At 47.0% G+C, this 10,877-nt stretch overlaps 1 protein-coding gene across 1 annotated transcript; it reads left to right on the top strand.

Annotated features, from left to right (window-relative positions):
- The first annotated feature begins 2,291 nt into the window (after nucleotides 1-2,291).
- LOC135447338 (alcohol dehydrogenase 1-like) lies at nucleotides 2,292-7,054 on the top strand. Its single transcript, XM_064712269.1, has 9 exons — nucleotides 2,292-2,669; nucleotides 3,962-4,060; nucleotides 4,265-4,406; nucleotides 4,723-4,810; nucleotides 4,909-5,128; nucleotides 5,253-5,513; nucleotides 5,801-5,936; nucleotides 6,254-6,392; nucleotides 6,803-7,054. The coding sequence occupies exons 1-9, from the start codon at nucleotides 2,652-2,654 to the stop codon at nucleotides 6,825-6,827; spliced, it is 1,128 nt and encodes a 375-aa protein (XP_064568339.1). The 5' UTR covers nucleotides 2,292-2,651; the 3' UTR covers nucleotides 6,828-7,054.
- The last annotated feature ends 3,823 nt before the right edge of the window (nucleotides 7,055-10,877 follow it).

Raw genomic sequence — 10,877 nt, 5'->3', positions numbered from 1 at the left:
TTGTGAAGCAAGTGGACTGTGCTATGGATGACTTACCTGTCAGCAGAAACAGCCTTTGAGTGGCACAGCTAGTTTCATGATTTGAGGACAAGAGATCACAGTTTAATGATTTGAGAATTCAAAGATTACAGTTTAACCTTAAACATGTCTACAAACTAAATTTACACAACAATTGAGAGCTGAACTTCAGTCATCGGTGTAAAAGAGCTGAAGTACAACAAACCTCACTTCTGTCCTCTTCAGGATGATGCAAAGCCCATTTTTGTGGTTGTCATCTGCCAAGCATAGTAAATTCCAGCTATTAGTATCTTTAGTATAATAGCTGCTGGAGTCCAAAACAATAAACACATTATATAATTTTTATTAGGAATATTTCATAAGGCAGCCATCTAGATCTGTCTTCACATGGAGGAATGAAGCGTATTCTGACTCAGAAACAACAAAAAGTTCATACTTTCCTAGCTTATTTTGCCCTGCAGACCCTCATCAACACTCAGCTGAAGATGAATTTGTTTGTGTGATTGTATAGTTTGGACAGAAGGTTTCTGCCAGCTCTTCCTGATGACTCTCTGGCTCTGAGGTACTCCTGGGGGGTCCAGGACAGCTCTGGACAGCTCTTGCACAGCCCTGTGTAAGCCTCTCTTTAGGAGCTTTCCTGGCAGCGAGTAGAGACCACATGCCCCATCAGAGCACCAACTGTCCACTAGCACATGATGACACCAGGAAAAATCCACCAAACTCATGAAAAATCCAGGAATTTCCCAAGAAGCAATCTAACTACCAGACAAAGCACAAATGGTGTTTCCTCTGACCTTGAACTACAGCAGAGTTTAACTGAACATCACTTGGCTTTGCTTACAGCTGAGCACTCCCATGTTTCTGCTCTCCCACCACACCCCATCCACTCAGGCACTCAACCAGGAAATGGCACATGCTCCAGTGTGCAGCTCTATTTTCACATGCTTTTAAGATCACGCTCCTTGACAGTGCATCAAAGCCAAATGATCATTCCCACACAACATAATTTCCTCCAGTGCTTCCAGGTTATCAGATGGGGACCACAGAACCCAGTAATAAGAACAATTGTGCTACAGAGATACCTGGGAAACAAGAAGCCCATGTTTTGTTCAGGGGTTATCAAATGCTTGGACAAGTAAAAAAAATTGCTCTGGACAAGTGAATTTTTTTTCTCTAACAAGATACACAAAGCATACTAGAAGTCATGATAGATTTATTTCTTTTTAAATGCAACAGGTTGACCAGGCTGAATACTGAAAATCTTCAAAACTTCATTCTAAAACTCCTTATTCCTGGGAAATTATACATCATCATTGTTCATGGTCTGATTGAGGTTACCAGAGGTGTGCAAACAAATGTATGAAAAAGCAGAAATTTCTTGGGAAAAACTGTTAAACATCCCTGTTTACCTAAAATACAGATAAAAGTGATCCACAAGTGCATGTCTGCTCTAGAGCCAGTTGCTCACCTCCAAGACAGGAGCATGTCTTCGCCTAGAGGTCGAGTTGACCAGCAGGGCTGGAGAACTGAATGCCAAGCAGCACATCCATGTGGCTGGGACCACTGTCCCGCCACAGGGCTGCCATGCTCTGTGCAAGAGCTCAGACAGCTGCTGGGGCAGGATAGAGCAGCTGGGCTGCATCCCTGGAGCTGGAGATACGTTCAGGGTTCTTGAGAGCTGGGGGCTTGGCCAGCCAACTCTGAGCCCTGCAGCTGCTACAAACCTCCCCCCCAGCCCATGAGAAAGGGCTGGGACATTCAGTAGCCAGCACCAACACAAACCTCTGCGGGCACTCCACTGAACGTGTAAATGTGGGGCCTCTTCCCAAACACAGAAACAGTTCTCAAGTACACACAGTGCTCATCTTAGGACGGTCCTCCAATAAGTTCTCGCTCATCCTGTTTCTCCTACACATCACCTTTTCCAATGCCTCAGCAGAAAACAGCTCTGGGGAAACCTGAAGAGCCCAGGGGATGTGAACCAACAAACCTGGCTACACTGGAGTGAAGCAAACGTGTCCTTGGAAAAAAATTCCTTTCTTGACAGATGTTCCCCTTACTGCTGTGGTGAAAATAGCTCCAATACCACAGACAGTAAAGCTTCAACCCAGACAGCAATGTGTCTTTGGCATCCACACCACATCTTCACTGCCTTTAACTGGATTTTCTTTGCATTTTTTAATTTTTAACCTCTTTGCAAATATTGTGGTGTAAATGGCCACCAGGTCAAATGCTCCAACCTGGCAAAAACGGGATGCCAAGGAAGCCCCAGCAGAGACGCAGATCTCCTCCCTCCACACCTGCCAGAATCATCTGGAAGGAATAATCCAACATTTCTGAGCTTCCTGGCCCTTTCAGGCAGGGAGGGCAGGCAATGACCCAAGGGCAGAGTCACTGATAAAAGGCTCCCTGGAGGACTTCTGCCCCCATCCATCTCCCAGCCGCTGTCCAGCTCCTCCCCTCAGCACTCCCTGTGCAGCATCCAGCCCCCGATACTCATTAGCCAGCGCTCTCCAGAGACGGTGCCGCGCCGCGACTGCTCCGGCTCCACGCCTGGCGGATCCTGCAGCACGCCCGGGCAGCAGCTTCCCTCCAGCCAGCGACAGCGACAGACACGGCTCTGCTACGACCACATGGCCACTGCGGGAAAAGTAAGGACAAGGCATTTCCTACCCTCCTTTCTAGGTGCCCTGCTCTTGGCCAAATCCGCTGCATAAGGCTCAGCCTGCACAGCACTCCGCGTGCCCTCTTTCCTCTGACCTTACTCTCCCTCCTCTCCCAAACCCCTGAGAATTTCTCCAGACTCTGCATTCGGTAGTGCATTCCCCCTCTGTCCTGCTCGGCTGCTCAGCATACAAAATTTGCAATTGTGCTGCCCTGAAAAACACCCTCCTGCTCAAAAATCCCACCCTGAGCTCCTGCTCTGGCAGCAAACGCAGCTCTCCAGTGGTGCCCTCTTCAGCCGCTCACCTCCTGCACTCAGCCTTGTCCGTGGCAATACCCTTTTCAGGCTGCAAGCCCCATCTTGCTGATGCCAAACTGCTTTGAGTTGATCAGGCATGGGTTTGTGCCATGTCACACATAAATCATCCTTTTGGCAAGGAGAGAAATGATCCAGTTGCCAGCCAGGCTGGGACTGTTTTGTAACCTCTTTTTAGATACCATCAGCTCACTGAAACTAAAAGTTCTGTCTTGCTTGCCTTAACCTGCAGAAGCGCCCATGTTGCTGTCACATCTGCCCGTACACCACACGAACCAGTCACTTCATTTTGTATTTCACACTTCACACAATGCCAGTGTTTACTGAACATTGTTTGGCATTGCATACAGCTGAGCACTCCAATGTCTCTGCTCCCTCACCAAATCCCACCCAACCAGCAACCCTCGGAAAACAGCACAGGGTAGTTGTGTAGCTCTGGAAGTGTGTGCTGCAGTGTGCACAGACACGTGTTGTGCAGCCTTGGCTTTGGTGATTGTAGGACAACTGTCCTGGGCTGTTGTCAAAGGTGAACCTTGTCACAGACATCTTTTGTGAAAAATCCTTTCTTTAGGATTTTTCTCCCTTCTGAGAAGCTGTGGCCTCAGCAACAAAATGTAAACAATGGTTATCTGCTGCTGTGGAATGCAGCAGGTGAATCTGTGATTGGTCTTGGGTGAATGTTTGGATTTACTGACCACTCACAGCAGAGCTGGGTCCCACTCTGTGCTGAGACACAGACCTTTGTTTATTCATTCCTTTTCTTTTCTTAACTTAGCTAGCATTCTGAGAACTTTCTCTTTATTTCTTTTTAGTAAAGTTATAATGTAATATATATGATAAAATAATAAATCAAGCCTTCTGAACATGAGGTCAACATTCTCATCTCTCTCTTCACCCTGAAAACCCTTGCAAGCCCTGTAACAGAACCTTTCCCTGCAATGAATTCCTCTTGGTTGTTTCCAGGTTATCAGGTGCAGGGCTGCTGTTGCCTGGGCCCCAGGCAAGCTCTCTGTTGAGGAGGTGGAAGTTGCACCCCCAAAGGCAGGGGAAGTCCGTATCAAGGTAAAAATGCATCTCAATAATTTTTTCCTCCCTTGAGGGAGCTGTTCTTCTTGTGGCTGTAGCTTGGATATAATCCAGTGATCAGTGTCCACCCATCACCTTAACTGCCCAGAGAAGTTCTGTGGAAAATCCTTCCACAAACTGAAGCAAACAGTGTCTGGACTATTTCTAGAAATCACCATTTACTCTTTCCTCTCCGAACAGATTGTGGCCACTGGCATCTGTCACACAGATGAGCACGGTTTGAAAGGTTCCTTGCCTAATATGGAATTCCCATTTATTCCTGGCCATGAAGGAGCTGGGATTGTGGAAAGCATTGGAGAAGGAGTGACTGCTGTGAAACCAGGTAACCAACACACACTCAAACCCATGTCCAGGGTTCAGTCCTCACAGCTCTGCCAAGAGCTCAGAAATTTCTCCCTTCTCCTGAGTCACTGGTTAAAAAACTAAGTGCAGACTCAATGCACTGGACTCTCATGTCCAATTTTCCAATCTGTTCCCCACGTAGACAAATGAGGAGTGGAGCATTCATCCTCTCAGGGAAACAAGAGGGTTCATTGTAGGTTTCTACCATCATAAAGCTCAGGAAAGGTGATTAAACAGGCAATGCCCTGAGGGACTGTGGAGCTAAAGGCACCTAACAGAGATCCATTTTGTTGCAGGAGACAAAGTAATCCCACTTTGTATCCCTCAGTGTGGGGAATGCAGCTTCTGCCGGAATCCTGAATCCAACTTCTGCCAGAAGTCCCAGTAAGTTTACTTTGCCCTCCCCTACACATACATGGGATGGACTTTATGACAAATCAGTGCTTCACTCAATCAAATACATACTTGCATCTCCTCCACAGTTTTTTTGAACCACAAAACCTGCTGCCAGACAAGACCAGCCGCTTCTCATGCAAAGGGAAGCAGATCCATCACTTCCTGTGGGTCAGCACCTTTGCAGAATACACCGTGGTCCCAGAATACACTGTTGCCAAGATAGATGCTGCAGCACCTCTAGACAAAGTCTGCTTGTTTGGCTGTGGGTTTTCCACAGGCTATGGGGCTGCCATCAACACAGCCAAGGTTGGTGTTCAGGCGTGTTTAGCACCCCAGGGTCACCCTCACATGCTCATCAATCCTGTGCAAAAGAAACCTTCTCCTCCTCCTGCTCTTGCTGCTGGAGACTCACAGGCTCCCATCTGTGCAGGTAAAACCAGGCTCCACCTGTGCTGTTTTTGGCCTTGGAGGAGTTGGCCTCTCTATTGTCATGGGCTGCAAGGCAGCTGGAGCTTCCCGCATCATTGCCGTGGACATCAACAAGGACAAGTTTGCCAAGGCCAAGGAGCTGGGAGCCACCGACTGCATCAACCCTCGAGACTTCCAGAAGCCCATCCAGGAGGTGCTCACTGAGATGACCGGGCAGGGCGTGGACTACTCCTTTGAGGCCATCGGGCACAAGGACACCATGGTAGGTGTAACTGGAGCACCTGTCCTCCCTCCCAATCATCACAGGCTCCTCTCAGGGCAAAATTCACGCCCATGGGAAGATCCTCACAGGCTGCCTGCAGTGCTGGGCATATGTTTGTGAGAGAAAACAGCATGATCTTAAAAAAAGCCCCACTCTCTCCAGGTCGGCTCCACAAGGGAATATGCATGTTTTCAGATTCCCAGGGAGGAGCAGGAGATTGCACAAAAAGAGCACTCCCCTGACTGACCCATGAGGGCTCTCTCTCATTCTCCTGCCTGTCCCATCAGATTGCTGCCTTGGCTTCCTGCAATATGAGCACTGGTGTCTGTGTGATGGTTGGTGTACTGGATGCTGGTTCAGAGATTTCCATCGATCCCACACTTCTGCTGATTGGGCGTACATGGAAGGGATCTGCGCTTGGAGGTATTGTATTTCAGAAGGCACTCTAAATTATTCAGTTTTTTCTTTCTTGGCAGTTGATAATCCATAGGAAAAGAGGGTTTTCAAGTAAAAGACAACTAAAGAGGAGCACGCCACTGCCAGTATTGAACATTAGCACTAGACAAGCAAATAATCCTCCACCTGTGTCACACAGTAACCCACTCATCCCAAAGAGCAGAAAGCATCTCACAAGGGTGTGGCACCAGCACTGGTCACTAGTCCTGACCCTGACAGTAACACTACCGTACCAAAAGGGCCTTTCTCCTATTATTCAGGCAGCTGGTCTCTCCTGTTTCTAGGCTGGAAGACGAGAGAATGTATCCCCAAATTAGTTTCCGGCTACTTGGAGAAGAAATTCAATTCGGACTTGCTGATCACACACACGCTGCCATTCGCTAAAGTGAACGAGGGATTTGAGTTGCTACGTGCAGGAAAAAGGTGAGACCCTGACCAGCAGGAGGTTCAGCAAACCTCAGCACCACCTCCTAAAGTTCCAACAGGCAGAGCATGCAACACTGGCTTCCCAAAGAGCACCTGAGCCTTTTGAGGAAGCAGGGCCTCCCAGCTGAGTGCTGGCAAGATCTGCCACAGCCCCAAGGGAAGAGCCCATGTTCAGCACAGGGAACCCTCCTGCTCATGCTTCAGCTCAGCACAGATCCTGTGGCCTTATCCCGTGAGGGGCTCCCCTCAGCAGGGATTTGAAGGCTGCCCCATTGCTGCACGCCTCATGCAGCTCAGTCAGGAAGAGGCTGGATGGCAGAGAAGGTGGCCGGTCCCCAGGCACACCTGCCTGCCACACTGCCTGCTCCTGAGCTGCAGCCAAGCCTCCCTTCCCTTCCACGTTTCAGTATCCGCACTGTCCTGCTCTTCTGAGGGACGCGGCCTACGAAGCCGAGCGGAGGGACCAGCGCAGCAGGTGCTCTCCTGGCCCGGGCCCTTCTCAACCAGCACCTCCCCTTGTGGGGCACCAGGAGAAGAGAATGAGGAACTCACCTGTGCTGCTGTCACTGCTGGTCCTGCTGTGCCCAGACAGGACATGAAAGGATGTCTCTCCCAGGAAAGTGCTTTTACTAATAAAGGTTTTTAAACCAACTCATCTAATACTGTGCACTCCATCAATAGAGCCTCCAGGGCCTTGGGACAATTGGTTGATAGATCAGGAACACTGGTAGTGATTTCCTTGACCTGTCTGTAACAAGGAATTATACTGGTAGGAATAGGCAGATCCTTGGGGTCAATGCATGGCTCCACGGCTGGTGCAAGCAAATAAAAAATACTGGATATTTGACTGTGAGGTGATCCGTTCACCACCTCGTATACAGAGACCTGACAGGATGAGCCGTTCTCAGAGGGGAGAAGGAGTTCTAGCACAGGAGCTAGCAGGGCTGCTTGACAGAGCTTTAAACTAGTCTGGGAAGGGGAATGGGAGAATACCAGGCTGGCCAGTGATGAACAGTGGCATGGTGAGCCAAAGCAAGAGGAAAGGAGCAGGAAGGGAATCCCTCAATCTGCTTCATAAGTGTTGGCTACAAAACACCACTTGTGAAAATGTTTCTATACCAATGAATGCAGCTTGAGGAACAAGGTGACCTGGAAACTTTTGCCAGGTGCCAGAGACTTGATATCGTTGGCATAAGTGAAACTGGTGGGACAAGTCCTGTGATTGGAGTGCCCTGGGATGGTTACAGGCTCTTCAGGAGGGAAAGGCAGGGCAGAAGAGGCAGGTGGGTGACACTGCATGGAATAGAAAGGTTGGAATGTATGCAGCCGTAATGGCACAGTTGAGAGCCTATGGGTGAGAATCAAGGGGCAGACAAATAATGTGGATGTCACCATGGGCATCTACTATAGACCCATCACTGTGCTCTGTACTATTCCCTCCTCATTTTTCCTTCCTTCATTCTTATTTGTCCTCTTTAGATCCTGATCTTAGAATGGAGGCTTTTCTCCTGCTCTAGTTTTCATCTTGAAACAACCTCAGAGAAATGTACAGACTGTAATGGGGAAGAGACATTACATGTGCATTTGTGTCCCATCATGGGGGTGCTAGAGGTGCTATTCCTAGGCTATCAGAAATCATAAAGTCAAGTTCCTCCTTGGCAATGTAATTGCAGAATGAAATTCTGGAGGATGTATTATGATCACAACTAGTCCCCCAAAGGAAATTTTTCTGAGCAAAAAAAAGAAAAGAAAACAGAAATACAAGGCTATGGTCCTAATGGGTCCCCCCCAAGTTGAGATATTCGATCATTCTATGATAGCATGGACTCAAAACCAGCAATTGTTCCAAGAGTCCTGTTCTCTGTTTTAACATTTCTTCCCTAGCCATTCTCCTCCACTAGGATGAACTCAATCAATTGCTCATTTAACAAATTTTTGTCAGAATTGTTTTCTATATCTCTGCTAGGTACAATATATCAGAGTGAATCTAACTCCCACTTTCCTTACCTCATTTGCCTCAGACCACTATCATTTTGTAAGAGGTACACAATATTTCTGTTCTTATGGAAATTAAAGCACCAGGACGTCTTTTAGAATAGGGAATTATTAATACTGCAAACAAATCCTGTAGGATATGGTCCAGTTTGTCCTTCACAATAGAATGCAAAAATTGTCTCTGAAACAGGTGCCCACTTACACTGAACAGAAATGTAATGCCGGGTCATCAATAAGGGAACTCCTATCAGACTCTGACTTGTAATTAAAAATTACAGAAACCTGATGCTGGCACCAGGAAAGATAAGATTTGTACTTAGCCCTCATAACTGCGTTTCAGCATCTGTTCCACAGAGATTTCTGTCAAATATTCTACCGTCTTTCCTCCTCTTTGATACAGGCAGCAAACAACCAGAACATAAAGTGGGGGACAGAAAACTGACTACCAAGATAAAGACAAATACCTTGAGGTCTGTGCCTGTGTGTAAGGGCATCTGACCTCACAGATCAGCTATTAAAGCTTATCAAATACATGACTACATACTGCAAGTCAGGATACCAATTATTTAGAATGTAGATACACAGGATTGGCCATTGCAAAGTTAATCATTAAATCCATGCCTGCTGACTTACAAGTTTGATCTTATTTTCCCTCTATTACCTGGATAAGACAAAAACAAAAACAATCTCCTGTCTGAAACAGATACAAAAAAACTGCATAGCAAGAGGACCTCAGTATCAGCTCACTACAATAGTTGCATACATTTCAAATGTTTTGCAGAGGTGCCAGCTCCCCATGGCCCTTAACAACTGCAAGCAGGGCAGACAGAAATTCTCATTACACATCAGTGGTGGCTTTGCGAGTCCGGGAGACTAGAGCATCACATGGATGTTTTAAGGAAAAATAACAGTACATATTTGAAAGATCTTTTTACAACTACTGTGTAGTTATCCTCTCAACAGCAGACACTAGAAACGTCTTCAGAGCCATGAAGTGCCAGCACAAGTAGCACATTTATATCCTTAGGTGTGAGATGAGATCATAAGCCATCTGTATGGAATGTTATCTAGGAAGCAGGTGAACGAATTCCTTATTTGTTACAGGACTTTTGCAATTTGTTGGTTTCAACTTCAAACACTGCCAACCCTATGGGCTATCTGCCATAGAGCATTCATCCTCTGGAATTGCTTTCCGGCCCTTGTGCAATGCAGAAGACAGAATGGGAATCAAAGCCAACTACTCTGTGTCCCAGGAGTTCTGTACAGTGGGTCTGCCTGCACAGCCTACAGAGTATTTTTGGTTTTGGCTGAGCACTTAAATCAGCCCACCTTGGGGCTGAAGTGGGGATTGCAAGGCACAGGAAAGCACATGAAAATCTTGGAGAAGAACTGTATTCTTCTTCTACAGCATCTGGTGGGTGCCCTGCTAGGATAAGAGGTGTGAAATGTAGCAAGTTTGATCAGATATTAGGAAGAAATTCTTTACTGTGACAGTGCTGAGGCACTGGAACAGGCTGAGAAGTGGCCCATGCCCCAGGGCTGGCAGCATCTGAGGCCACTCAGATGTGGCTATGAGCAATTTCCTCTAGTGAGAGGTGTTCCTGCCCATGGCAGGGGGGGTGGTACAACATGATCTTTAAGGTCCCACATAACCAAGGCCATTCTGTGATTTTGTGAAGGACATGTGAATCTACCATAGAGCCGAATGTGCCACGCTTGAGTCTACAGAGCAATGCCCTCCTCATTCATGAATGTTACACTTTTTTCTGATCATGTCTAGTCCCGTTTGCTAATCCAAATATCAACAAATGTCCCTTGATTAAAAAAAAAAAAAAAAGAAACTTATATATACTCATATAATTATTCCCAATAGCCAAAGAGCTAACTTCTCCTCATTATAGCATTCTAAATGCTCCGTGATCCAAACCGGGGTTTATGTCATTAGTGGCAGTCTTCTAGGAAATTATCCCATGCCTTAGGTTTGCCAAAGTGTCTTTTCAGCCACACAGAAGGAAGATTCCTTTCTAACTGGGGGGGTTACATCACACTCAGACTGCTCATCTCAGCCTGGTCCTCCAACAAGCTCTCGCTCATCCACTCCCTGCAATACACCACCTTGTCCAATGCCTCAGCAGAAAACAGTTCTGGGGAAACCTGAAAAGCCTGGGTGGAGTGAACCTACCTACAAACCTGGCTACACTGGAGTGGAGCAAACGTGTCCTTGGAAAAAAATTCCTTTCTTGACAGACGTTCCCCTTACTGCTGTGGTGAAAATAGCTCCAATACCACAGACAGTAAAGCTTCAACCCAGACAGCAATGTGTCTTTGGCATCCACACCACATCTTCACTGCCTCTATTTGGTTTTTGTTCATTTTTTAATTTTTAACTTCTTAGCAAATATGATCGTGTGAATTGCCACCAGGACAAATGCTCCAACCTGGCAAAAATGGGATGCCAAGGAAGCCCCAGCAGAGACGCAGATCTCC

The sequence above is a fragment of the Zonotrichia leucophrys genome, chromosome 4 (assembly GCF_028769735.1).
Source record: "Zonotrichia leucophrys gambelii isolate GWCS_2022_RI chromosome 4, RI_Zleu_2.0, whole genome shotgun sequence".
In the NCBI taxonomy this organism is placed as follows: Eukaryota; Metazoa; Chordata; class Aves; order Passeriformes; family Passerellidae; genus Zonotrichia; species Zonotrichia leucophrys.
Note: the sequence above shows the minus strand (reverse complement) of the source record. Positions and strands in the feature narration are given on the sequence as shown.

Excerpts from the sequence above, each read along its gene's own strand:
- LOC135447338 (XM_064712269.1), top strand. Across the intron at positions 4,061-4,264 it reads CAGGGGAAGTCCGTATCAAG|ATTGTGGCCACTGGCATCTG; the intron begins GTAAAAATGCAT and ends CTCTCCGAACAG. Across the intron at positions 5,937-6,253 it reads GAAGGGATCTGCGCTTGGAG|GCTGGAAGACGAGAGAATGT; the intron begins GTATTGTATTTC and ends TCCTGTTTCTAG.